Below are 26,896 nucleotides of genomic sequence, written 5' to 3'. Positions count from 1 at the left end.
AGGCCCCAGGAAAGCACCCAACTGGCCTCTGTGTTCAGTGGCTGGGGCGAAAGCTGGGAGCACAGACCATAAAATTTCTTGCTCAACCGCGATGCTGGGACAAGCCTGTTCTAGGCCACGCTATATGAGGACCAGGCTGGTGCGCCCACTCTGGACCCACCACCACCCCTGGGGGCCTGAGGCCTGGGAGGTGACCTGGCCCTGCAAACAAAACGGCATGACATGTCCCTCTCCTGGTCCCCGCAGAGCCCCCTGGAGGGCGCGGCATGCCCTTCCCGAGGCTTGGCTGGCATCCTCATTCCTCACCGGTCTGTGGGCATCTCCAGGGAGCGCTGGGGCCATGGCCTGGGCCGGGCCTGGAGAAGGGCCCGGAGCCAGCCGGGCTGCCCCTTTGTCACTCTGCCTGCTGAGCCACCCATCTGCCGCATTGCTGCTCACCCTCAGACCTCCTCCTGCCCACCTTCCACCCAGCCCCACCTCTCAGCACGCCTAGCTTCTCACCTTTTCAGGGAAAACCTTTGTTTTGAAAAGAGTTTGGGCCCTTACTGTTGGCGGCCTTTCGTGTCTTCAGTTTTGAGACTTACAAAAGCATGGGTGTCAGACATCTGTCTCCTGCCAGCCTGCGCTCGGGGCAGGCAGTCCCACCTGGCGCGGCTCTATGGGATAAGGGGGTCCCTGGGCAATGATCCTCACGCACACTCTCCGGACACAGGAAGCAAACCTGCTTGCACCTTACCCCCTCTCTCCTTGCCTGCTGGGTGGCGGCCATTCCCCAGGCACCTCCCCCTGCCCAGCATAGCACCAGGTGCCATGGGGACCCAGAGGGTGTGGGCAGGACTCCTGCCCCAAAGACACAGTGGATTTTGTTGGGGACGGGAGACTTACATCCTGTCCTACCCAGTCTTAGTTAACTCTCTTGTGAACAGTGGTAATGTGCAGTGCAGATGAAACATGCCCTGTGGGTGTGGGGGAGCAGGCCCAGGGGCCACAGAGTCAGGGGAAGGGGATTGGTGGGTGGGTTGACCCTGAGGCCCAGGAGGCTGCTCAGGGGAGCGAGGATGGAAGCAGAAGAGGGGACAGGGCTACGAGGAGGGGAGCCTGGGCGCGGTGCAGAGGAGCACAGAAGGGGGGCCCAGGCCCAGGCTCTGCAGGCTGACCAGCCTGTGTCTAGGTCAGAAATAGCAAGGGGGTGGCCCTTGGGCCGTATTTGCTGGCATCTCTGCTTTGACTTGCATAATTAAAAACTTTTAGATAACAAATGTAAAATAAAAATTTTATTTAGCTACCTGTACGTGTGAGAGAAGACACAAACCCAGATCCGTCTTCTCTTGGGAAGCAAGTCAGCATTAGGTGACACTGCTGCATCAGTTTCCCAGAGCTCCGTGCAGAGCGCCACCACACGGGTGGCACAAAGCAACAGAAACTTCCCCTCCCTCAGTTGCAGAGGCCACAAGTCTGAGCCCAAGGTGCCAGGGCCGTGCTCCTCTGAGACTCTGGTCAGAACCTGCCTTGCCCCTTCTAGCCCGGGATGGCTGCCCGTGCAGTGCCTGGCGCTCCTGGGCTCATAGACGCCTCGCCCTGTCTCTGCCTGTCATCGCGTGGCCGTCTCCTCTGTGTGTCTGTCTCCCTCCTCTCGTAAGGACATGAGTCACATTGGGTTAAGAGCCCACCATGCTCCAGTGCGACCTCATCTTAATTGGATGACATCTACAAAGACCCTCTTTCCAAGTACGGTCATGTTCACAGGTACTGAAGGTTCGACCTTCAACATAGTTCTTCAGGGGACACAGTTCAACCCTCAACAACGATCTTACGGCTTGATCAGCAAGATGTGGTGATGACCACCTGCCCAGACGGGCCCCTGGGGTGCGCGAGCCCCGTAGAAGTGGACAGCCTCTTAGCCCAGGCAGGTTCACGTCCCCAGTCCCCTCGCAGTCCTTCAGCCCCTGCTCCCCACCTGCTTCCTCCTGGCTGCTGTCCAGGCCCCTCCTGTCCTGCTCGTTCCCTGATGTCTCCAGCGTTCACCTTCACGGCGAATCCTCGCTGCCGTGAACTCACAGTGGCCATGTCAGTGGTGCATGTTTTGGCAGTGATAGTGATAGGAGCTTGCTGGTTCCTTGGGTCCATTGTCATGTGACTTCTGTGGCGTTGACCTTTGTCTCTACTGAATACTTGATGGACTTTCCTACATCTTATCTCAAGTAATATGGGTTTGACTCCATGTACTTCCGGCACCGTGCTTTGTAGGGATCACACACACACAATGAGGGAGAACTGCATCTGCAGCGTGCGCGGGTCGGAGGTCTTCGTGAGACAGCTCCTGAGCCGCGAGCCCCCTCTCCACGGGGGGAGGTATCTGGACACAGCTGGTTCTAAGGGATTCGAAATGGGTTTAGAGAAGCTTGTCCCCAGTATTCAGAATTTTATCATTTAGGTTCTTGCCATTTTGTGGCGCTTGGAAATGGAAGACCCCTTCTCTGCCTTCCTGCACCCCAGCCAGGCTTCTAACCACGCCCTGTGGTTTCCTCCACAGCTTCAGGCCACTCTTGCTCTCCGTCGACACCCACCCCAGTGGCCAAGCAGCACACGTTTCCTCTCGAGTCCTATAAGCACGAGCCCGAGCGACTGGAAAACCGCGTCTATGCCTCCTCTTCCCCTCCGGACACGGGCCAGAGGTACTGCCCGTCCTCCTTCCCGAGTGCAGCCAGGCCTCCGTCAGCATCCCCGGTGCACTGTGCAACCTCCAAAGCCGTAAGTCTGGGCCTCTCCTGTGGGGGGCGCCGCCAGGCTCCGGGAGGGAGGGCGGAGTCCGACTGTATACAGCCGGAGCTGCAGCTGTGCACGCCTGACCTTTTGGGCCTATTTTCTCATAAACCACAGGCTGAGAAAAAAAAGTGGCAAGGACACAGTGGGCAAATGGAATGAAATAAAAAGCAGTAACATCTGGAACATAACCAGAGACAGTGTTTATTTAGTTCCCTCGGCTTCTTTTTAAAACTCAGTCATTTTTTAAAAGCTTTATTTGAATTTATCTTGATTGGGATGCTAAAGTAAAAAGTCATAGGCAAAGCAAAAAAAGTTGTTAAAAACAGAAATTTTGCTCTAGTGTTTCAAGATTTCAAGTTTGAGATCATTTGAACTTGGGAAGCATTCATGAAAAGGTGAGCCTTTTGCAAAGCGGGTGGTTTGATGACACAGACGTCTGCATCCTTCAGGGGGGCGGGATCGGTGGCTGTGGCTGGAGGGGGGCGGCGCAGCCAGGGCCCTGCGCGAGATGCTGCCCACAGGTGCCTGCCTGGCTCCGTGAGGTCCCGCAGACACCCCGGTGTTATGCCTGGGCCCAGCAACGACGTAAGAACCCTGTAAGGACACTGAAGTCTCTCTCTGTGGATGTAACTATTTTAGTCAGCTGTACATTGCCTGGGGCTGCAGTAACAAAGTGGTACAAACCGGTGGCTTAAAAACCACAGGAAGCTATTGTCCCACAGATCTAGAGGCTGGAAGTCTGAAATCAACTGGCAGGACTGTTCCCTCCGAAGTCTCTGGTGGTGTTTGGAGGTCGGGGGACCCTCTCTTCCTCTCCCAGCTTCTGGTGGCCCCAGGCCCTTGGCTTGTGGCATCTTCACCCGGTCTCTTCCTCCATCTTCACATGCTCTTCCCTCTGTGTCTGTGTGTCCAGAATATCCTCTTTTAGTAGGTCACCACTTATCCTGAATCAGGGCCCACCCTGCTGCAATGTGGCCTCATCTTAACTGGCTGACACCTGTAAAGACCTTGTTTCTACAGGAGATCACATTCATAGCTCTGGGGGGTTATGACCTCAGAGCTTTTGGGGGAGACAATCCAACAGTAATAGTTGTTATTTTTGGGGAGAAAGATGTGTTTGTCACACAGAGGACATACTATTGTCCTCGTTCACTCAATAATGATCCTGTTCGGTGTAAGCTTAGCGGCAGTTAAGGGCTGAAGGATAAAAATGCAAGGTATTGTTTCTGCCTTCTAGGGCTTACCGTCCCACTGCAAACAGAATCGCAGTCACAGTTAAGCCCAGGTGGCAAGTCGGCTGGGTGGGGATCAGGAGCGAAACAAATAGTCAACACAGCGGGAGGCGAAAGGGGGAATTGTGTTGTCTGATAAGAGCAGTGAAGGAGCTGAGCCTAAGTAATCGTAGGGTTTAAATAAGAGAGGCAAATGGAGAGTATCCCGGAAGGGAAGATTAGCGTGGCTTGGCACATGGAGAAGCAGAGGCCCAGGGTCTAGGAGCAGCGGCGTGGGCTGTCTCCACGGGGGGGATCTGGTGGAGGCAGAAGGCCAGGAGGTGCACAAGCAGTCCAGACAAGGCCCGTGCAGGGCCCTGGACTAGGAGGAAGGTCCCCGTGCTCTTGGGTGCATGAGAAAAGGTCTGGGGAGTTTTCTGTTCTCCTGGGCGTTTAACAAAGAGACGATTACAGAGATAATGGAACACAGAAGAATCCCAAAGGGAGTGCCAGGCAACCAAAGCCTGTTGAAAGCAGGAAGCCACTCTTTCCCAAGGGCGGCAGGGACAGTGAGGAGGTGGCGTCAGCAGGCCCCATCACAGGAGCAGGGAACACGCAAGACGCCTGGTGGAACTTGGCGCCGTGGAGGAGAAGCAGCCACTGGCCATTTCAGATGCCATTTGAGGCAGAGGGAAAGAAACGTGGTGTCCCCACCTGTCCCTGCCCTCCAACCTGTGTCAAGCCTCCCCAGAGGCCAGTGGATAGCAGATCTGGGACAGACAGACCCTGTGGGGGCGGGGGAGGAGGGAGGACCGAAGAGGGAAAGAACCAGCAGAGAGGCCTACAGCGATGAGGAAGGTGTGAGTCCCCAGGTACTGGCTTCTTCCACTGACCAGTGATAACTGACAGAGTGACCCCATTTAAGAAGAGACGTTGATGTGAAGAGAAGACAGTTATTTTAGCTTTGGATCGTTCGAAGTGGTGGTGACCCCGCAGAGCTTTCCATGATCACAGAGGGGTCGTGCTCCCGATGCGCCTATAGCCTTTCTCAGTTTCAGTAGAAGACCATCCCGAGGGGGCTCTGGCCCGCTGTCAGCATGTCCCTTGATGGTGGCTGGAAGGGGCGTTCATAACTGTCTGTGCTTCACACAACTGTGAAGCTCCGGTCAAGACTTACAAGCACGGGTCCTTCCAGGCTTTCTAGGGTGGTCTGGGGCCAGAGAGGACATGTCCAGGCGGCCTCCCTGCGTCCACGGTGGGCGGGGGCCGTGTGCCCTGGTCAGGCCTGACTGTGCCGCCCACACACGTGATAGTGACAGCAGGCGAGCCTTCCCCGGCCATCTGACCGTCCCGAGTGGACGAACAGGAGGTGCTTATTCCAGACAATGGAGTGTCATTCAGCCCGAGGAAGGCGGGAGACTGACACACCGCGACACAGATGAACCTTGAGGACACGATGCTGAGTGAAGTCAGTCAGACTCAAAAGGGCCAACACTGCATGCTTCCACTTACTTTGGACCCTAGAGTCATCAGATCCAGAGACGGACAGCAGAGCAGGTGTAAGTCCGGGAAAGGAAAACCCGGGGCAAAATACCTCTAAAAACCAAAATCAGTCAAAGGGAGAAATAAAATTTAAAACCCGTTTATTGCTTACAAACTGCAGTCCAGGGCCACCTCTCTCCTCTGCTCCCTAAGAAGCCAGCCAGCAAGCCAGCCCCCTCCCCTTAAGCTCTCAGGCTCAGACACACCCTCGGTTGCCCAGGTAATTACCCGCTGATATGGAGATGAGCTTCTTTCCTCCCCTGAGAAATGATGCAAATGCCCTAAAGCCATACTTTTCTCTCCACCCTTGAGTGCCTGTTGATATGCATATGTACTAAAGCCAGGTGAGTTATTCTGGAAATATTACAATTTAACCCACAACAGGGTGGGGCAGGGAGTGGGGGAGGTGGGGTGAGGGGGTGCCAGGGCTAGGGTTAGTGTTAGGTTTTTGGTAAAGTGTACCTGGAGGACAGGATTACGGTTAGAGGTAGGGTCCGGGTTTAATGTTAGGGCGATGGCGAAATGGAGATTTAGGGTTATGGTGAGGTGTGGGTGACGTCGATGGTGATGGTGAGGGGTTAGGTTCAGGGGCCAGGGCTAGGGTTTGGGTTAGGTTTTTGGCAAGGTGTACGGGGAAGATAGGTTTAATGGGGACAGGGCTTCAGTTGGGGATGATGCAGAGGTGATGGAGGTGGTGGTGGAGATGGCTGCACAGCAGTATGCATGTGCTTAACAACCCTGAATCGTACTCTTAAAAATGGTTAAAATGGTCAATTCTACATTATGTATATTTTAGCACTTTTTTTTTTTTACTGATCCAGTTAAGACTACAATGTTTATATAGTCTGAGCTTCAGAAAATCAGGGTGCTCACCCAGGACTCCCCACTTGTGGCCTGAAATGATATGTTACGAATTTGGAAGATCACGTCCCCACTGGCTGCCTGACATTAAACTGGGCCTTAATCCCATTGGTAAATTTTATCCCCCCAGGCCTGGTGGGGGGGCTCCTCTCAGCCTCGGCAGCTCTGTGGCCTGGGTTGCTTCTGCTTTCAGCAGCCCTCACAGCTCAGCGGGTGGCAGTTTCACGTTCTCTTGAAGTGTGTTTCTGTAGCTTTGAGCAATGTTGAAGGTCTCTAATTTATATGCTAAATTCCTTAAGAGCTTGGCTGATTTCAGTAATTTGGCTAAGGATACAGTCTTCCTGGAGCAATGTGAGTGACTTGGACTTCTCTCAGCCTGGAAATAGTTAGATATAACCTATCTCTGACTTTTGGAATAAAAAGACACTTTCTGTAAACATTGTCCCTGAAGATCACTTTTACAAAATTTGTTTCCATGAATTTTATTCCAAAATTGGAAAGGGGATGAGGGTAATTACTTAGTCTTTCATAGATAGCAGTCATTTTATCATTTATTTACTAAGCAAATACTTATTAGGCAAGTGTTCTGTGCCAGAAACTGTGCTCGGAAAGGGGGAGGGGGTAGCAAATGTGCGAGTCGCTCTCAGGAGGCCGGTTCACAGCTTGGTTAACTGCACATTGTGCATGAGAAGGTTTTGGTCAGTAGCTAATAACTGGTTGAACGAAGGAAGGGAGACAGACAGGTAAATCATTACCATAGAGGCTGAAGACAGACCCTGTGTAGTTGTGATGGGAGAGAACACGCAGGCCAGCCTTAGCGGAGAAGCCAGTCCCGGAGGAGGGGCGCCGAGAGAGCAGTCGTCGGCTTTGCCCTGTGGTGGGTCCCTCAGGCGGGGTGCAGAAATCAGATTGGATTTGGCTACCACAGGGCTCAGACGAGGAGCGGCGCGAACCATCTGGTGGTGGCAGCTGAAGGTGCGAAGGGGTGGACTAGCGCCAAAAGGTGGAGAGCTATTAAGGAGGCCGATTTGAAGGGCATTTGGAACGCGGTGACTGGCGGAGGAGAGGGAAGACTCGAGGGTGACGCCAAAGGTTTGATGGATGGTAACTGCGTGTGCTGGGATAGGGCACAGAGCAGGCAGAGGAGTAGGCCGGGTGCGTGAGCACGCAGTGGGTGAGGGTGCACATGCACGTGTGTGTTCAGTGGTGGTACAGTCAGCTGCCCAGAGGACATTCGAGTGAAGGTGTCCACAGTGCAGTTCGGTCTGTGAGTCTGGAGCTAGAAATGAAGGTTGGAAAATCAGGGTACAAACGGTAACTTATGCCGTGAGAGGATGTGAAATAATCCGAAGAGATGTATGGCACGTGAGAAGAGAGCCAGGGAAACGTGGACGCTCAAGGGACAAAGGAGAAGGATTCAGAATTGCCTGGAAAGTGGGCAGAAAACCAGGCACTCACAGCATCACAGGAGCAAAAGGAGCGTGTTTCACTGCGCGGTGAGCACGTGGAGGGAGCGCGCTGCAGCTCAAATGCAGCAGCCTGGCCCTGACCGGAAGCACCGAGGCCACTGATGACTTTGGCAGCAATACTTTCAGTGCCAGGTCAAGAGCAGAGACTATAAAATGAGGGTCCAATGATTAAGAGGTAAAGTGGAGGCCAGGTGTAGATAATCACTCTTTGAAGAATCCTAACTTGAAGGGGAGGAAATAGGGCTCTTGCTGGAGCAATGCCAGAGACAGTTCCGTCTTATGAATGGGAGCAGATTTAAACACACATGGGGGGAGAGTGGGTAGGAAGCGAGCAGTTAAAGGAGGGACGAGCAAGCATTACATGTGTTCTGGCCTGCAGAGGAAATGGGCACATCTCCGTAGGAGGTGGGAGCACGCTTCAGAGGCACCTGTCTTGGGCCAGTGGAAGAGCCGTCTTCCATTGCGTTGAAAACTTGATGCGAAGGTGCTGGAATGATCCATACTTTTCCAGGGCCCTTTTTACAACAGTCACACCCATGCTCCCCCTCTTTTTCTTCTAGGAATTTTACTCTTGATGGGTGTCATAATTCCTAGAAGGAGACCCTGATATGGGGTTGGGGTGTAAGTTTGTTTATTTACTGCCAAGTGTTCTCAGAAGAAACCTGTAAAGTGCATGGGAGGGGATGAAGCCATGTGATTCCTGGTGAGGCCTAGCCTCAGCTCAGGGACAGGGGGGCTCTGGAGTGTAAACTGCAACAGAATTTGCCCCATCTGGAGGCAAGGAAGCTGGGCTTTTGTACCCTCCTACCCAGCAGCCATTAGTTATGGGATACCCCAGGATGGGGGACATGCCCTTCCAGCTGGGATGGCACCTGTCACCTAAGAACAATCCTGTAAGGTTGCAGGTATAAGCCAATAGCAGCAGCCCCGTGTTCCAGAGCCAGTGACAGGGCACATGGCCTCTGCTGCAGCCTGGAATCTCTGTTCTCCTCTCCACTCACCTGGCTGATTCCTGTATCCAACAGAGCTGGCTACTGTATCTGTGTTTCTATTGCTGCATAACAAACCTCCCCAAAACTTAAGACACCATCGTTTATTTAGATCACAGTCCCGTGGGTCAGCCCTGGGCTAAGCATTCATCTGGTCTGGGCTGTGCCTACTCACACATCTGTGGTCTCTTACCAGGTCACTTGGGGACTGGCTGGACCAGAGCGGCCTCGGCTGGAACAGCTTATCTCTGTTCCACGTGGTCTCTCCTCCTCCGGCAGGCTAGCCCGGCCTTGTTCTTATGACAGCGACAGGTTCCAAGAGGCATGGGAGTGTTACACAAGGCCCTCGAGGGCCAGTGCTCCTCCGGAAGCAGAACCTATTTCCTCTCGCCTTGAATCGGGGTTGGGCTCATGACTCACTCTGGCCAACAGAATGAAGCAGAAGAGACAAAGTCACATTGCAGAGGGCATGGATACTGGGCGAGGTGGAGGGCGGGGGCTGGTTTTGAAATCTACCACATGTCTTTTCACTTGATTTCAACAACTGGGTCTGCAGTTGAACACAACACACTAGAGGTTCATTTATCTCTGTTCAAGGAGTTTGGACTTCGATGGTTAACCTCGCTGACAGTAATGTCCTGTAACTTAGATTGGCAGTCTGTGTCCCTGAGAAATAGACTCTCAGACCGAGATCAGCATGCAGGATGCTCGTTAGGATCCACACGCGTAGGGGAAAGCAAGGGGGTGGGGTGGGCCAAGAGCAGGGTGTCAGTGCAGTGCGCTGTCCACCGAGGCCTCAGCGACCACAGGGGCACTGCGGCTGGGGTGGCTCCTCAGAGTTGTCCCAACTGGGGTGAAGGGGCCAGGCCTTTAAGCCCTCGCATCAGCCGGTCCTTAGATGACAGCCATCCTGGAAGGCTCGAGCACGGCAACTCTCTTCAGCCAAGGGCAATCCCAGCTCATAGTTGAAGGTCGGCAGGTTCCCAACAGCTGCGGGGAATCCTTCCCTCCTGAAAGGGGGTATGAGAAGTTTATCGTGATCTCTAATACGTGGACTCAGTCTCCACTCCAGTTTTTCAGTTTGTGATACCAAAATTCTGATGGGTGAAAACAACAGCTATCCTATGTGATATATTGAATATGTAACTAAACGGAAGAAAAGGCTTCAAGATGGTTGGTTGGGGCTGAGTGAAAAAAGGTTTTTTTAGGCCTGGGGACGAGGAACTAAGGTCAAAGCCAACAACCATTACCAGTGTCCCAGTCCCAGCCGTGGAAGTGGGCCAGTATGGAAGGGAGTGTCCAGCCCCAGGCAAGCCCTCAGATGAGCCTGCAGCCCCCAGCAATACCCAACAGAGAGCTGGTGGGAGATCCGCACCAAGAGCACCCAGCTGAACCTGTCGTGAATTCCCAACCTGCAAAACCTCTAAGACATACAGTAGCCCTAGCCGATTAGTACTGTAACAAAATACCACAGACAGGGGGCTTAGACACAGAAATTTATTTCTCCCTGTTCTGGAGGCCAGAAACTCAGGATCCAAATGTTAGCAGGCTTGTTTTCTCCTGAGGCCTCCCTCCTTGGCTGCAGCCGGCCTCCTGCTTGCTGTGTCCTCCTGTGGCCTTCCTTCCGCGCACACACATCTCTGGTATCTCTTCCTCTTCTTATAAGAACATTAGCCTGTTGGATTAGGGCCCACGTTAGGGCATCATTTAACCTTAATAACTTCTTTCAAGGTTCTATCTTCAAATGCAGTCCCACTGTGGGTTGGAGCTCCAGCATATGAATTTGGGGGACACAATTTGGTCCATAAGAGATAATAAATTATTATGGTTGTCTTAAGCCACTGAGTTTTAGAAATAATTTATTATAAAAGACAACAGAAACTCGTCTCAGCACATGTGCGGAAATAAGTCAATAAATTCAGCAATGAACTTCCAAGCCTTCGGTTCTTTTTAAAAACTGACCATCTTGCCATCAAATCAATCTCCAAGATCCCTAGTTTTCCTTGTATGAATATTTTGGAAGGAAATCACTAACCAGTCTTTTCAAGATTGTTATTCAGAATAATTTTTTTTAAGATAGAAAAGCACTTAGAAAATCTAGAAATACTTAAATCATTTGACCTTAAGGAGTAAAGATTGTATATGTACTACTTAGTTTTTATATTCCTGTCTTCCCATTTAAATACCAAGTTACAGCCTAATAAGGTGTTGATGTTAAAACTATCTGCCCAGAAATGGCAAACGAACGGTTCCATAGCCTGTTACTCACAACAGATTAGATATTTTAAAAATAGTTTGGAGAAAAATTCACACTGGGTCAAGGAGTGGGAGCTGCAGGGAGGAGTGAATCATAATGGGTTCGGTTGTCATGGGGGCTGGCGCGGGGACAAGTGTTGCCTGTGTGTTGAAGAGACAGGCAGAGAAGAGCTATTCGCCTAGCTGTCAAAAAAAGGCATTAGAACTGGCTTTCTTCCTGTGCTCCTGTACTGCTGGAGCGATGACGCGGTGAGCAGAAAGAAGGCCGAGCCCAAAGGAGAGGGACCTACGTGGCCTGTTGTTCTGAGCAGCAGCCTGGGTCTTTGGGATTCTTGTGTATTCTGTTCCCCAGAGCAGCTGAGCTCCAGGGAAAGGATGTTGGATCTTTTTATCTCAAGATTTTTTTAACTTGATAAATGCTCCACCTGTCACCTCCCCAGAGACCCACGAGGGAAATTCTTTGTTCACCAGTTGTCTCCTAAGACCCTGTCCTTTGCCTGGCACTGTGCCAGGCTCTGGGTACTCATAGACAGTCGAGATCATTCCTGCTCTCAAGAGTCTCCCAGCAAGAGCTAAGTGGTGCAGAATCAGGAGCCTGCAGCCAGAGCAGTTGGGGAGCACCTTCGGCCTCTTCACTCGTGGCTCACGCCTATCAGAAGGGGGAATCTGTGTGTAGATTCTCAGGTCCTGTAGCCATGCACTGGGCATTGTGAACACAGGGATACAAATGTGGGGTAAAAAAATGTAAATTTCCCGTGATGAGTTATTTTGCTGTCATGGTTGATATAGCCAACCCTACTCATGGTTGAATCTGCCATCATGATTATTTGAATCAAATAATTAATTGATAGGACATCCCGTGCAAAGTGGCAGAATGAGACTAGTCCCCAAAAAGGCAAGAGACTAGCAGTAGGGCTTTGACTCACGGGTGCACGCAAACAAAATCAGTCATCAGTCCTGCCTGCAAGAGGCCCAGGACTCAGACTGGCCATGAAGATGACAGACTGGTAGGTAGGCCTGAGGGGTTAGGACTGGGGGCTAGTGTTCTCCTCACCCTCCAAGCATTATAAAATTATACAGTCTGCTTTTGGGCTGCACTGAGGAAATTGGAGTAATAGAAATCTAAGGTGGAAGGGCCTTATTCTTCCCCCTTATCTCTCTTAGCAAGGATAGGATGTGAGCATCGTAAGCTTTCACTGCCTGCCCTGGCAGGGGTCTAGAGGAGTGAGCTGGCCAGACATGCATCTCAGGAGGGTTACTCCAGTGACCGGCTGGAGGTTGGACTCATTGGAGGGTCACTAAGCACACAGACCAGTAAAGAAAGTCCTATATTCCAGTGAGTGATGACAGAGGGCTGGTTGAAGGCCCCAAGAGTGGAGACGCAGAGGAAGGGATTAATGATAAAAGTATCTAAGAGGTCAAATAGGCTGGCTTTGGCAATGCCTGGGCATGTGGCATGTGGGAGGAGGACTGGGTGGATCTCTAGTTTCTGGCATGAAAGGGTGGATGGCAGTGCCATTAAATTAGGAAAGGGAAGGAGATCTTGGGATGAAAAATAAGTTCCACTGTGGGCACACTTTCTTTGATTCTTACAGGACATCAAATAGAGTCATAAGGGGCGTAACTGTGTGAGTCTGGATGGAGGAGCAGAAGTTAGAAGAAGGATTCTCTTTGTCCCTTTTATTTACCACATATTAAGTCAAAGAAATCAAGATTCTGAACACATTTACCAATAGGATGCTGGTTCAGGGAAGAGGACAAGCACAGTTTTATTCTAGTAAGGAACATTTCTTTACCAACACAGGTGTGTGAAAGTGCATTTGGGGCGCTGAACATTAGATGGTAGAAAAATTACTGTATCTACTCAGGCATTCTAGATGGCTTGTCTTAATTTGCATTTAGATGGGAATTCCTTTAGCTCAGAACCAGGATTGTCCCCGAACTCACAGCACTTAGAAAAGCATTAACTTTAGCTCATGAAGTACCATTGGTACAACTGTGACACAAACCATAACACCAGTATTAATAGTGTTCCCTTAATGACTCGGTAGAAATTAGCTATTGGCGTGGTGGAAAAGTTCAGCACAAGCCTCCTTTGGCATCTCTCTGAGAACGGAGTGCATAGCCTATTAATGAATGACTGCCCAAATTCTCCAGCGGTGCACAAGTAAACCTGTTTCAAGAGGTTGTGTGTCCTCATATGCTTTTTCCACTGTTTTTGAGGCTTAGTGCGGAGCTTTAAGTATTGTTATTTTGAGTCCTAAGAACAACATCTGGTGATCTTGAGTATGATTAAGAAAGAGGTGTATTTTATTCAGAAAAAGGGAACTTGAAGCAGGTGGTTCACTAAAAAACTCTCTAAGGAACTACACAGAGGAAATTCAAATATGATTTCTACATCCCTGCCAATGATTTCCTCTTCACACACAGTATCAAAGCAAATTAAAAGCTCATTGCTTATAATGTGTCCATTCACAAAGTACTAAGGCTATTCAGTCATCCTGGTGTAGTCTGATCAAACCATTCCATTAACCTTCTTTGGGTTTAGTTTTAAAAATTAGATGACATCTGGAGAAGTATTTGATTATCTCCTAAAAATAGCATTTCTCTAAGATGAGAAAGGCCTGGAGATTGACTGCACAACCATGTGAATGTACTTGACACCACTGAACTGTGCCCTTAAAAATGGTTAAGAAGGTAAATTTTTGATTGTGCATTTTACCACTAATTAACATTTTTTAAACAAGAGCATTTCTCTGGGTATAAAAAAAAAAGCATAAAAAAAAATTCCCCTCAAGTTTTGCCATCAGAGACAGTTAAATTGTGTTGTATCTTTTTTGTGTTTTCACACACGGATACAGAAACAGGCATTGAACAAATGTTGACCACGGCAGGACTGTCGAGCAACTTTGCGTTTCACTTGACCTTATAATCAGGCCTCTGTCTCCAATTTACATACTTTGGTTGTTAGGAGAATTCCATTTTTAAAAGTCTCACCTTCATAAAATTTAGTGGTCACACAATACTAAATATTACTTTATGCTACAAAACATACTTCTGGGTCTCATACAGTAAACAACAAATATTAATACAGCCTGGAGAGCATGAATGACATGCCAATGACATGCCAAAAGCCATTGGACAGAGATCAGATTGATATTTGGATAAAACAAAAGTACAGTTTCCATGTATTCACTCACTGGTGATCAGTTTAGGAAACTGAGGATATGACGCTTCAGGACTCGGAGCCCAGAAGGGTTTCTGAGCCGTGCGCCTGCCCGAGGCTCAGCTGCCAGTTGGAGGGGCCAGGACAGCGGGAGAGGGAAGGCAGTTTCCCTTCTTAAGGTCTGTCCTTGTTCCTGGGCTGGAATCTGGCCTTTCACTTTTATGACATCTGGCAATTAAAGATTGGTTTGGGAGATCCTTGAATACCAATTTATGTGTTTGCTGACCATATGTAACAACACTAGAATTGGGATGTAATATCAATATGGCTCATTCTCTTCCAGAATGTGAGAATGAATTGCAAAAATAATTTTCCATTAGCCATGTTTGATGCATTCAAACACAACTAGTGGAAAAAACATTCTTCATTCATTCAGGGTTCTCCCAGTATGCTCCCCCAGAGCCTCTGTATAGCTCTGCGTGTGAAATAGTCAAAGAACTTATTTTCAGCATAGAAGTCTAGCCTTAGAGGCTCAAGGGTCTTGATCCTTCCTGCTGTCAGGACATGGGTCCATAGATGAGGCTGTGTTTCCACCCTGCCTGCCCACTTATTCAGTCCTACAAATGGGCAATTAAAGAAAAAGTCTGTTTCCCAGTAGGCACAAACTGTAGACTACATTTAACTTATTCATTAGGCTTGCATCCAGCTGCTCATTGACCGTGCAAGGAGTCCTAATGTTAAGATACCTGTGTGATAAGAGGGGGAAAGCAAGCCTTCAAGTCAACAAAAATATTTGCCCATTGCCCTTTATAAGATGGTAAAAGCAAATATAAAGGGCTTTTAGAGGCAGGATCTCCAGGGACTTTGAGGGTAGACAGCATTTAGCCTGTTGGTCTGACATAAATGGAAGGGGGTGTACACACCATGGATTCTCCTGAACAACGCAAAGTCATGTTTTATTTTTCTGAGAAACAGAGGAGACAGACAGCAGTAGAGTATAGCATATATTGCCTGGATAAAACACAAAATAATGAAAGGTCTGTTCAAAACAAAATTATAGTTAAGGAGACTGCTGTTTATATGAACCACCAAGACCAAAGGTGAGACTGAGTTGTACTTACAAACGTACTTTGTTGAATAGTTGAGTATGTGGAATAAGGTCAAATTTTATTTCTGTTCCAACAGCACATGACCCAGTTTGGATCATGGGTGGCTGCTGGTTGCTTAGTCACCAAATCCCCTCACTTCTGAGAGCCCCTCGGGATCTTCCTATAGCACAAGATGGCACCAGAAACCCTGTAACCAGCAGTGACAGCTCGTTCTCTTCTCCAGTCTTACCGAACCAAATTTCGAATTAACTCAGAAGATCAGCAGCAGCCAGTAATTCAAAGATTCTGTGCCTCATTTCCAGCTCGACTCTTTCATGCAAATGGGTGGCAGTTAAAATAGTATAAACTGGCCCCTTATTCGTCTACACCAGCAGTAACTGGGACAGATCATAACACTCTGTTCTAGATGCTCAGCGACCCTAGTTGTGGGTTAGTTAAAATCATGTAACATGGTCCTGGCTAATGTGTTTGAGGCAATCCTATTTTACAGTCTCTGCGTGTGTTCTCGAGCCTGATGCTGAATTAGGTCAGGCATGTTTGGTGGCGAATAATTTATGAAAATGTCATTTTTGTTCTTAAAATGATGTTCAGAGCATTTGGAGGGTACAGGGGGCAATGCTCGTTGCTCTGGGACCTGTGGAACAAGTGGATCCACATCCCCTGAGTACAATATAGTTTAATATTTTTTCTTTACAAATAAATACAAACATTTGGCATATTTGATTTCTTACAGCGAATACAGGCTCTTGGACGTCCCATCCTCCCAACATGGCACACTTAGTCTCTCCTGCCTGGTTTGCATATTATGAAATTAGGGACTCAGTTAAAACCCACTTGATCATGCCTGTTAGGAGCCAGGCCTATACTATTTCAGTGAGGTCCCATGCCAGCCCTGCAAAGGAGGTGGTGTTATCTCTGTTTTGCAGGTTAAGAATGAAGGTTTAGAAAAATTATGTAGTCTGCTTGGGGCTTTATGACTAATGAATGGTAGGCACAGGGTTCAGATGGAGACCTGCCTTTGAAACCCTTCACCAAACAGCATCCCCCAAATATTGGCATGAGCCTTGGAAACTGACGTGCTGAGCCCACTGCCAGGGTGTGGCAGAGCTGGGATTCAGAACCAAGACTGCTGAGGGTGGAAGGGCGTGAGCTTTGAGGTCAAAATACACCTTGTTCCCATCGGCCCTATTTGCTCCCTTAGTTTTTTCTATGCTCTGGTCACATGTTTTGACTTTGATAATAGTCTTTGAAATCTTAATTCGTAGAAGCAACAGTTGATGAATAATACATTTTTGAGAATTTTGCCCTTATCTGGCTTTTGAATTCTCTGTGTTACTTGCATCAAAGCAGTGATTCAATACAACTGAGTCACCTCCCATCCCTAAATCAGGAGACGACAAAAGAGAAGACAAACAACTTAATTCACACATGCTATCTAAGACATTGCATCCTTTTACTCAGGATCCTCCTAAATGGATCTGATCCTTCAAAGATTTGTACTTGACTAAATAAATGTGTGGCTGGACTAGGGAACTTGCCTATGAAATAAGCTGTGGTTTTTCTCATTGTCATGGAGCACGTTTTGTATTGTCATCTGTTTTTAAAAACTTTTTGTTATTTCCAGTTTTTCTTGACTCATCAGACAGCATGTTTATTTTCTATGTGACCACAGTAAACCACAGTGTACTTACGGTTTTTTAAACAGAGCCACAAAGATGAAGCACGATATAGTGTTACTAAGATCTGAGGTTTAAACCGAGTTTTCAGTGTCACAGCTGATTCACTGATAAAGATCCCAAGGTTTAAAAAGCACGTCATTGTTGCGTTGCACATCCTTGCTGATGGACACACTGCTGTTCTTCAGGTGTATGATGGGAGCTTTGTCTGGCTGACTAGTCCCCCTTCACAGAGACTAACGGCGTGGATTTGCACCAAATCTGGATAGTATGTTTGAGGTGGCCTGACTTGCAGTATAGGCTTGTGGGGGGGGTGGTAACCATTTCTTGAGCTCTTGCTAAATGCCAATGTAAGTGCTTTATGTGTGGCTAACTCACACCTTCATTGCAACGCTACGTGTTAAGTACTGTACAACCCCCCCCCCTTTTACAGAGGAGGGAACCGAGGCACAGACAGCTTGGCCGATGTGTGATCTGTACCACGCACAGGGCCCTGTGCTGGGAAGGGCCCAAGTTGCTTTCATGTTCTGTCGTCGTTTTCTTGAAAGTCTTCATTTTTGAGCTGGGAACCCTCATTTTCATTTTGCTGTGGGCCTGGCAAAGGGTGTCACTGGTGCTGGAGTTTAATACTGTGTTCAAGAAAGAGAGCCCAGGTTAAGGCTGGTGGTTGCTCAGAATCCACACTCCCTGCCGGGCTAACCAGCCTTTCAGAGAGTACGTTGTAGTCCAGGAAGGCTGCCTGGCAGTGGCAGCCATAGGTCTCCCCTCACAGAGCTGCTGAGCACACACAGTTCTAGGTTGTGCATGTCTGGCCACAGCTGTGGAGGGTGATCACCTAATGGGGGCTATGACTCCTAGGAATTGTCTGGGATCTAATGGGTCATTTAAAAGAGGGAAATGAAAAGAATGTCGCCTGGCAGTGTACTCATGGGCCTGGCACCTCCCACATGTGGTGCAAGGCTGCCCAGAGATGGGGCACTCTAAGGTGGGTTTAAAGCTATTGTATTTTCCTAGGAAACAACACTAGAGTAGAAAAATAAAATAAAATTACCCATTCGCATATTTCCTGAGCGATACCTATAATTTGGGCAACTCTCCTCACATTAAATTTTAGGATTCATTTCATTTTCAAGAATGAATTCAGCAGCAGCGGTGACGTATCCTGAGCTGACTTGCCTCCTCTCCTGCCTGACTGGTCTCTCCTTACCGTCGCTGGCACTCTCCCAGAGACCACAAAGAGGACAGTTTAAAAGTCTGGGAGGAAAATAAGGCTCAGTAGTCGGCCCCTCCACGGTGTAGATACCTGAAGTGAATTCCTTCCGATTCAACTCTGGATCATTGCTCTGCTTTTACAACTTAGAAGGCCTCCCACCAGCTGAATTTTCCGGGATCAGGAATGTGCTTGCACCTCTGGGCTCCTGTCACCCCCAAGCCTACGTCACCTCGTTTGTGAAGAGCCTTCACTCCCTACTGGAAAGCAGGCGCCATTGTACTTTAATGAGGAGACAGTAATTGATTAGGGAAGGGAGAGGAGAGAAAAGGTCCCGAGTTTCTGGGGATAAGGAAGCTTAAAAAAAAAAATCATGTAATTAATTGTTGAAAAAAAAACTTTATATGCTATTTAGGACAGGAAACAATACTAATCAAAACGTAATTTTCAGGTTGCATTCCTTTTGGAATTATCAAATAATGTAGAATACTCAGGCTGAGCCACATGATTGGAAACCTGGGCAATAGGAAGGTGTTGGGAAGGCCTTGGAAAGCAAGTCCCTCACTTCAAGACGCTTCTGCATGATATTTACAGCCACGCTGTGCAGCTTTTGTGACCCTGTCAACTTTCCTTTATTGGCTTTCTTTTGCTTCCATAAAGACTTCATTGCTGCGTTGAAAGGTTTCTTTTGATGAATGCTACTAATTTTAATTATTACTCATCTTGAAACCTTACTTTCAACTGAAACAGGAGCCGTGGGGACTCTGGCTTGAGGGCCCCAGGTGCCTCTGGGGCGAGGGCGTGAGTGTGCTTGGAAGCTGATGTGCAGAGATCTCACCGTCCTCACCCTCACAGCAAGATGAGTTGCTCCCTGAATACTTGCCCAGGGAGGATGGGTTCTGAAAATAGATTGAGTACAGGCCCATATACAGACTAGTGAGCTCCCAAGCCCCTGGCCCCTGCTTGGCTTCCGGAAGGCTGGCGGCCAGGCCGTCCTCCTGACCACCCACCTGAGCAGGAGAATGGGAGTTTCCCTTAGAGACCTATCGATGCTTCAGCTTTGGACTTGTCACTTGTATTTCACTATGGTGCAGCCCACCGTTCAGCAACTCCATCTGTGCACACAGACCTCCCAGCCTACCTCTTAAGGGCGGCCCTACTAAATAAGCAGCCAAAGAAAACCAAGCATTTGAGGAAACCCTCTATTGTGAAAGGCAGAGACAAGAGCAAACAGGAGAAGGGATGTGACGAAGGAGCAAAGGTGCCACAGCCATGAAGTCAGAGCAGGATGCTATAAAACTGAAAAGGAGACTCTGCAGTTGTATTCTAGGGAAGCGTGAAAATGCAAATGATACACATATGCTTGCAAACACACGCTGCAAGATGAAGCTGGGTGTCCCTCCCGGGAATTAGGCAAGAGGCAAAGATAAAAATTGATTTAAAAATGAAAGAAAGGAAATGAGAGCATCAATCCAGGAGGTTCAGCTGTAAATTCTAGGAGTCCTGAGAGGAAGAGCAAGGGAGACCAGAGGAAAATCAGAGGAAGAGAACAAGGTCATCGCTATGCCTGAAGGACATGAGTTTGCAGGCAGATGCCCAGCACAAAATAAAACAAAACAACAAGAAAGGAAAAAACAGGGAAAACAATAAAAGACCGACGCGAGACACACATCATGAAATTCTGAAACAATGGGGATAAAGAAGTGATCTTACAAGTGACCAGAGAGGAGATGGAAGGAGCATTCACTGAAACGAGGCGGTGGGGTGGGGGAGATCCTGAGTCAAACGGCATCAGACTTCAGCACAGCAGAAGCGAGAAGGCAATGGGGCGATGCCTTCCACCAGAGGGGAAATGATTTCATAACTGGTAGTTTGGCAGGACATAAAACTGAAAGCCATTCTCAGACATGCAAGGTCTAAAAACACTTGCCTCCCATGTCGCTTTCTTCAGGAAGTTACTGGAGCACCAGTCCCTCACGATGAGGGTGGGAATTAGACCCAGGCATCAGGAAATAGGCCCAGGCTGGTGGGGGAGGGAAGCTGCACACGACAACCGCAAAAACACTGCTGGACGCTGGAGAGCCGGGGACAGGGTCTCCAGGGAAGGAATGAAGGTCTCCAGTGTGTCTGATCGCGCCAAGAGGGGATTTCTGGCTTCCACAGAGTTTGGGGATGATTTTGTGATAGACACATAGAAAATTAAAGTCCCAGAAAACATTGAATTGCACCTCCCAAAAAAGAAAGTTAATTGTTGTGTATTGTATAATTTGAGTCCAGTGGGAATAATATCTGCATAGTCATGATAATGTTAAACCTTGAATATTGGCATGACAAGAAAAGGGAATTCACTGTCTGGATGATGGGAAAAAGACTGATGGGGAGGGTGGCATGGAGGGTGGCGACCTTGATCTTTGGCACAGGAAGGCAACAGACAACTGAAACTGATGGCATCCAGTTGGTAGGTTAGCAGCGTGAGTTAACAGTCAGCACTAAGACAGCTGTACATGCCTTGCACTTTATATTGTTGGGAAGCATTTAGGCAAAAGGCTAATATCTTTTCAACAAGCAAACTTCGTAGTGGTTTCCTAACATCGAGAAAACTATGAATGATATTACTGGGATAAAGAGAATAGGACTTCTTGGTTGGTAACAGGCAATGTAAGTCTGGGTTGTAGCTGTCCTAGGCTTTACATGATGATTAAGATGTTCCCTTTTAATAATCAAAGTGAATTCTTCAATACAAATGGAAAGAGATGCCTACCTAACACAGTCTAAAGTCATTAAATCACAGAAAAGGATGAGGGGTATTTCCTCTCATTTTATTAATACAGGAGTCCTTCAGAAGCTTCAGAGTTTCCTGGTGTGCAGTTCACCAGTTCTCAAACATGCTGGTCTCAGGACCCCTTTCCACATGTAATTACTGAGGACCCAAAGGGCTTTGATTTGTGTGGGTTCTATCTACTGACACTGACCATATTGCAAATCGAACTGAGAAACTGAAAAATATTTATTAATTTATCTAAAAAGATCGATAATAAATTCATTACATATCATCATACATATACTTTTATTCCAAAAAAAATTAGTGAGAAATATGGCATTGCTTTGCATTATCGCAATATAACCTTTGTAACCTCTGGGTTAAAAGACAGTGGGATTCTCATGTCTGTTCTGTATCTGTTCTGTTGCCGTACATTATTTTGGTTGAAGTACATGAAGAAAATCCAGCTTGCACAGATACGTCATTGGAAAAGGGAGGTTTTAATAGCCTATTTGGAAAACTGTGGGTAGTTTGCTTCACAAGCAATAGTTTCTTAAAGGTTAGTTGCTGTGTGGAATCTGAAACCATGTTAATGAACTTTGATAGTCTCTTTTATAGAGTCTAGTCTTTTAAATTAAAATCTGTCAATCTCCTTTGCACTTCGGGTTTTCAACCCAGTGCATGATTTTATAATATCATGCATTGGTCATTTAGAAAATATTGGGTTGCTGAGTTATGCAGATCTTCCAAATATTGACACATTGCATTACACAATATCCAAAAAGCAAAATCACATTTACTAATAACGCTGCCAGCCTCCCCCCAAGATATCTGTAAGTATTGGGAAGCTGTCGAGCTCATTGTGGCAGACAGATTTTCCAAAATTTTAATTTTCGCTTGAAAACTCAAATTGTATCATTGGCAACAAATACGGTCAGTTGTTTTCCTTGAAGTGACAGACTCACTTTGTTCATTTTGGAAAAACTGTCTGCCAAATGCCGAAGTCTGAGTAACCACAGTTTTTCAGTTTTTCAATGTCTCATTAAAAGGCAGCTCACCCACATGTTGCTCCCCTCAAGAATACCATCATATTTTGGCATGCAACACAAGTGGGTTTTGTGTACTTGTATCATCACATAGGATATTAAAAAGACATGTAGTCAAAGGTTGAGGTTTAATAACATGAATAAATTTTACTGCACCATCAAAGACATTTGTAAGTGAAACTGGTGTTTTCCTGCCCCAGACTGGAAGGCTGGTGTCGTCTGCCAGGGCCTTGATGGGCTGAGATGCTGGAGTTTTCCACTGTGTTGACAGTGATGGACCACAAGCTGTGGTGTTTTACCACTAAAGCAAATAAGGCCCTAGTGTTATCATGAAATGTTTTGACCTGTAGACTCCTTGGAAGGGTTGCAAGTATCCTCAGGAGTCTCTGACCACATTTCCAGAACTGCTAGTACAGCCGGTAAGTGTCACTGCTGTTGTGAAGGGTCACTGGAAGGCACACATCTTGAGCAACACTAAGTGACAGACAGGGACTGACGGTCTCTGGGGGGTTTATGACTGTAACCTCCTCTCCTCTTTAGGTCCCAGGCTTAACAAGCGAACCATTCCCTGGTTAAGAAAGATTTCTTAAGTACCTGGTTGTCAGCAGACAAATGATAAACGATTACTGTTTAAAGAATTTTTTTGGTGATTGAAAAAAAGTAGAAATACTAAGTAGTCGTTACATATGCCACTCCCAGATGTGTGTGCGCACACAGGTCCTCCCAGACCTGTAAACCTACGTACCCAAGTATGCCTTTAAGAAGCCCCAACCGGCATGTCAGAGGAGGTTGGTGTCCACTCACTTTTCACTATATTAACTTGTGACTTAAAAATGAGTGAATTGAAACCATTCTTCCCTCAGGCCTTATTCCTTACAGACGCTGGCCACTCTCTGGTGAAAGGAAATGTGGTCCTGTTTAGTCACAAACAGCATTCCCTGTAACTAATGTCCCACACGGATGACTAAATCCTTCAACCAAGAGACATGCAAAGTTATACAACCTCTTTATTTAATACGTAGCCCATGACCACACACTGTAAGAAAACAGTCTTGGCCCACTACTTACACACATGCACATTTGATTAAGGCAGCTTTCTTTAAACAATAATCACCTGCAACAATGTGCAATGCAAATTGATATCTTTGTGATATTTTCATCTCAACCTAAGCCACTCTTGGCCCATTAACTGCTTTCCCAACCCATGAATGGGTCACAGTTTACAGTCTGAAAACCCTGAGACTTGGGTTACCTATAGCTGGTGTCCTGTATTTGAGAGTGGGGAGGCGGGCCTGTGCTGCAGCTGGTCTCCTGACATCTGCTGACGTCTAAGGCTTCAGCAAGAGGGCCCAGCTCCTCATGGGAAGTCCCCGCCCTTTGCACAGGTGTCCCCCAGCCCCAGAGCTCTGGGCGCTGACTCCTCTTAAACCAGTTTTCCCAAAGTGTGGGGTGACTACCACTCTGGCATCCAGGATGATTTTAGGAATACTAAAGTGAGTATTTTCATAGCTACCTATTTGTATATCAGGAAAAACATACCTAAGAACATCCAAAGCTGTGATTTCATGGAATTGTTGCCTGAAGACTAGTTTTTTTAGTCAATTTAAATAACTGTACAGATTGTATGGGGATATGAAAAAATCATAAAAATGGCAGCTGGACTGAAGTTTGGCTAGCCCAGCGGATGGCCCAGGCCCCCGTCATTCTTCTCAGCAGGGTGCACACTCCAGCCCTCTTCCGGCAGGTGCCACATATGCACAGCCACCTGAGTTATGTACCAAGAGGTATCTCTTGGACAGCAATTGACATCTGCAATGTAGCAGGTTTATCACAGCATCTCCTTCCTTCTTACCTCAGAGAGCCTCCTCCTGTCAGTTTCCCCTCCTCTAGTCTCTTTTCTGTTTATTTCCCAGTCCACTGAAATACCAAGTCCGTGCTGTTTTTACATCTTCATACTTCTTAGACTTGCTTATTTTTACATTCATTGTAAAGACATCTTAAAGATTCTCGCTGATTCCAGGTTCTCCCACATGCATCCCTTCTCACCTTAGACAGATGCTGAAATCTTTTTACGTTTCCAAAAACAGCTAGAGGACATTTACACTCAGTCTTATGTCCTGCTGCATGACCTCACCCCTTCCCGGACTCCCGGTGGTCTCCAACAACCTCTCTAGCTTCCCTACAAGACGCTCACCCTTGGACACAGGCCGCTTGCCTGCCGTGTCCTGCAAAAAGCTTTTTACCTTTTCTTCTGCCATAGCCACCATCTGAAACTTGCTTCCTTCAAAATCTGCCTCAATACATCTGAAGGAAGCCTTCTCGAAGGATGCCTTACCATTTGTGTACACTTGGCAGTTGCAATAGTTTCCTTGTTTTTTTCTTTACTTAAACTGCTTTGTTACTTTTTACAGTGTAACAAATGCAGAAGTATAGTTCCCACAGTTAGAATATACCCTTCACCTAGTTAGAACTCACCTCTGAGTATCACTTTGGATGTTTTTGGTTACAAAGTAGCAGAAAATGCCAACTCAAGCCTCCTCGAGCTATTTTGTGTCATGTTCCAGGTCCAGAGGAAGGGCAGTCCCCAGGCAGAGGGAGATACAGTCCTGCTCAATGATGTCACCAAGGACCCACGCTCTTTTTCTCTTTTCCAGCACTGGCTTCATCTGAAAGCTGGTCCTCAAGAGCAATCAGGGCTACATGCCATCAGGGGCCGGGACAGGGACTGGGTGGGCACGCACTCTCCAGCTTGAGTGCTTGAGCTTGAGATAGACTGTCACCATTATGACTTGTATAAGGAAGGGGCAAAATTAGGGGTTATTGTAGAAGGAAGGCAGAAGCAAAGGAATGAATGCCAAGTGGGGGACCAACAGTATCCAGCACAACTTAGTAGCATGTGCCACTCAGGGCCTCACTCATTGCTAACAAGGGGCAGCAACTGAGTCACTTCAACTTCATCACCATACTCCCTTTCAGTTGCTTTATGTAGAACAAAACAGAACAAAAATGAAAGCAGTCATCTCAATCATTTCTATAACTCTTCACCAATTTCTGGCCAGAGTTTCCATAAATGGAAGAATAGAGAGGGCTAAAAAGCTGCTAACAATGGTCTGCTTTGGGATGGATTAATGAGAAGACCAGTCACAGGGCAGAGAGTTGAGAACAATGAAGAAAGTCCCTTGTGACTTTATATCATTTTTTTGTTTTGCTTTAGGTAGAAATACACCACATTTCAAAGCTTATGTCTTAGAATTGACAGGTTAATTGAACTGACTGAGCAATACTTATTTTTTTTATTGCAAAGTAATACGGGACACTAAGAGTTGTCAGGATAATAGGCAATATTCAGCTCCCAGTAAGTCATGTTGAACACAAACCTAATAATAAAATATTTTGATTAGCAAAAAATAAAAACAAATTTGGATTTACTTGTGAAAGGCAAGAGAAATATATATTTCAGACCCAACTGATGAGCTCCATGGAAGCAGAATTGGGAGAGTAACAAACCAGCCCTATGTTTGTGTAGGGTTCCTGCGTCATATCTTTGATATGGATTTCCTAATCATACCAGGTCTCTTATTGACCCTCCTACCATGGTTCCTGGCACAAAATAGATATTAAATATTTGCTGAATGACTCTCCTCAAAGTCTGAACATTGTCTACCTTTTGGAAGTTAGAAGATAATTTAACAGAAAGAATCCAAACAAAAAGGACTCTCTTGGTTTAGTCTGTTCGTCTCTTATTTAATAACACCTCCTCTGAAACAGGTTTTCGGTTGGCTTGAACTGTAGAAATTCATTGCCATTCTCTCTGAAAAGATGCCATGGAATAAATGCTCTTCAAAGGAAATGATAAATAAATGTTAGGAAGAAACTAAGTTGATTTTGCAGCATCGGAAATTGGTGTTTGGAAAAGAATCAAGATGCACAAAACCTTTTCCCCAAACATACCGATCAAAATTGATCAGAGGAATTAATAGTTATGGTGTTAAATATCTCCTATTTTTGAGTTTTTATCAAATTTCTGCACCACTTAAGAAAAAAAATCAATCGTTTTCGCTTAATAGAAACTAAAATTATTCGGTTGCAGAAAGAGCTGTCAAAGCTCCCCACCAATATCCAAACCGGGATCTGAAGTGCGGTCAACAACCCCTAGTCCTCAGAGGGAGCCTATTAAAACAAAAATGCTTGCTGCTATTTCTTAGCACAGCCACTTTCTTTTTTCTTCAAAATGTCAATTCCAATGCACAAGGGAAACTGGCTATAATCATTTCTAAACAGGAATGAGGTTGAGGAAAAGCATGATTACATGGAATGAAATAATCTCTGAACCCATGTGTGCTATGAAAACCAATTGTTTACCCACCATGCTTTTAGTTGACTTGCTAATAATGAACAATTCATTTCACTCACATATTTTTGTAATACCTTCTATGTGTCAGACACAGGCAATACAAAGATAATCAAACAATACAAAGATGATTCTTCCTATTCAAAGAGTTTTTGGGATTTGGGGAGACAGAAAAATAAACCCAAACCCTGCGTTATGAGCCACAGAGAAGTTTGCGGGTTATTAGAAGGAAGTAACCACGTAAGTTGTGAGGAGAGGTCACCAGGAAAGGCTTCCTGGTGAGACTAAGCCTTCTTCCGAAGACTCATTCTTCAGGGAGTGGGGAGGAACTAGCCAAGAGGCCAGGCCAGGAGGGAGATAGGCCAGAATGTTCCAAGCCTCAGTGCAGGAACAAAGCATGAAGGCTCAAGCGATGGGATGGGCGGGGCGGGGGCTGGGGGAGGCGTGGGATTAGTAGAGGAAAGGTGAAGAAATAAAAAATCA

At 47.0% G+C, this 26,896-nt stretch overlaps 1 protein-coding gene across 8 annotated transcripts in view; it reads left to right on the top strand.

The window, feature by feature from the left end:
- The window catches only part of PRKAG2 (protein kinase AMP-activated non-catalytic subunit gamma 2), a 266,756-nt gene that overhangs the window by 163,830 nt on the left and 76,030 nt on the right, over window positions 1-26,896 (top strand). For all 8 annotated transcript variants that reach the window (XM_036899693.2, XM_036899688.2, XM_036899691.2 and 5 more), the window contains one exon: window positions 2,534-2,751. In XM_036899693.2, coding sequence (XP_036755588.1) covers window positions 2,534-2,751 — 218 coding nt within the window. The remainder of the gene's footprint in view (window positions 1-2,533; window positions 2,752-26,896) is intronic.

Source organism: Manis pentadactyla, chromosome 7 (genome assembly GCF_030020395.1).
Source record: "Manis pentadactyla isolate mManPen7 chromosome 7, mManPen7.hap1, whole genome shotgun sequence".
NCBI classification, from domain to species: Eukaryota; Metazoa; Chordata; class Mammalia; order Pholidota; family Manidae; genus Manis; species Manis pentadactyla.
Note: the sequence above shows the minus strand (reverse complement) of the source record. Positions and strands in the feature narration are given on the sequence as shown.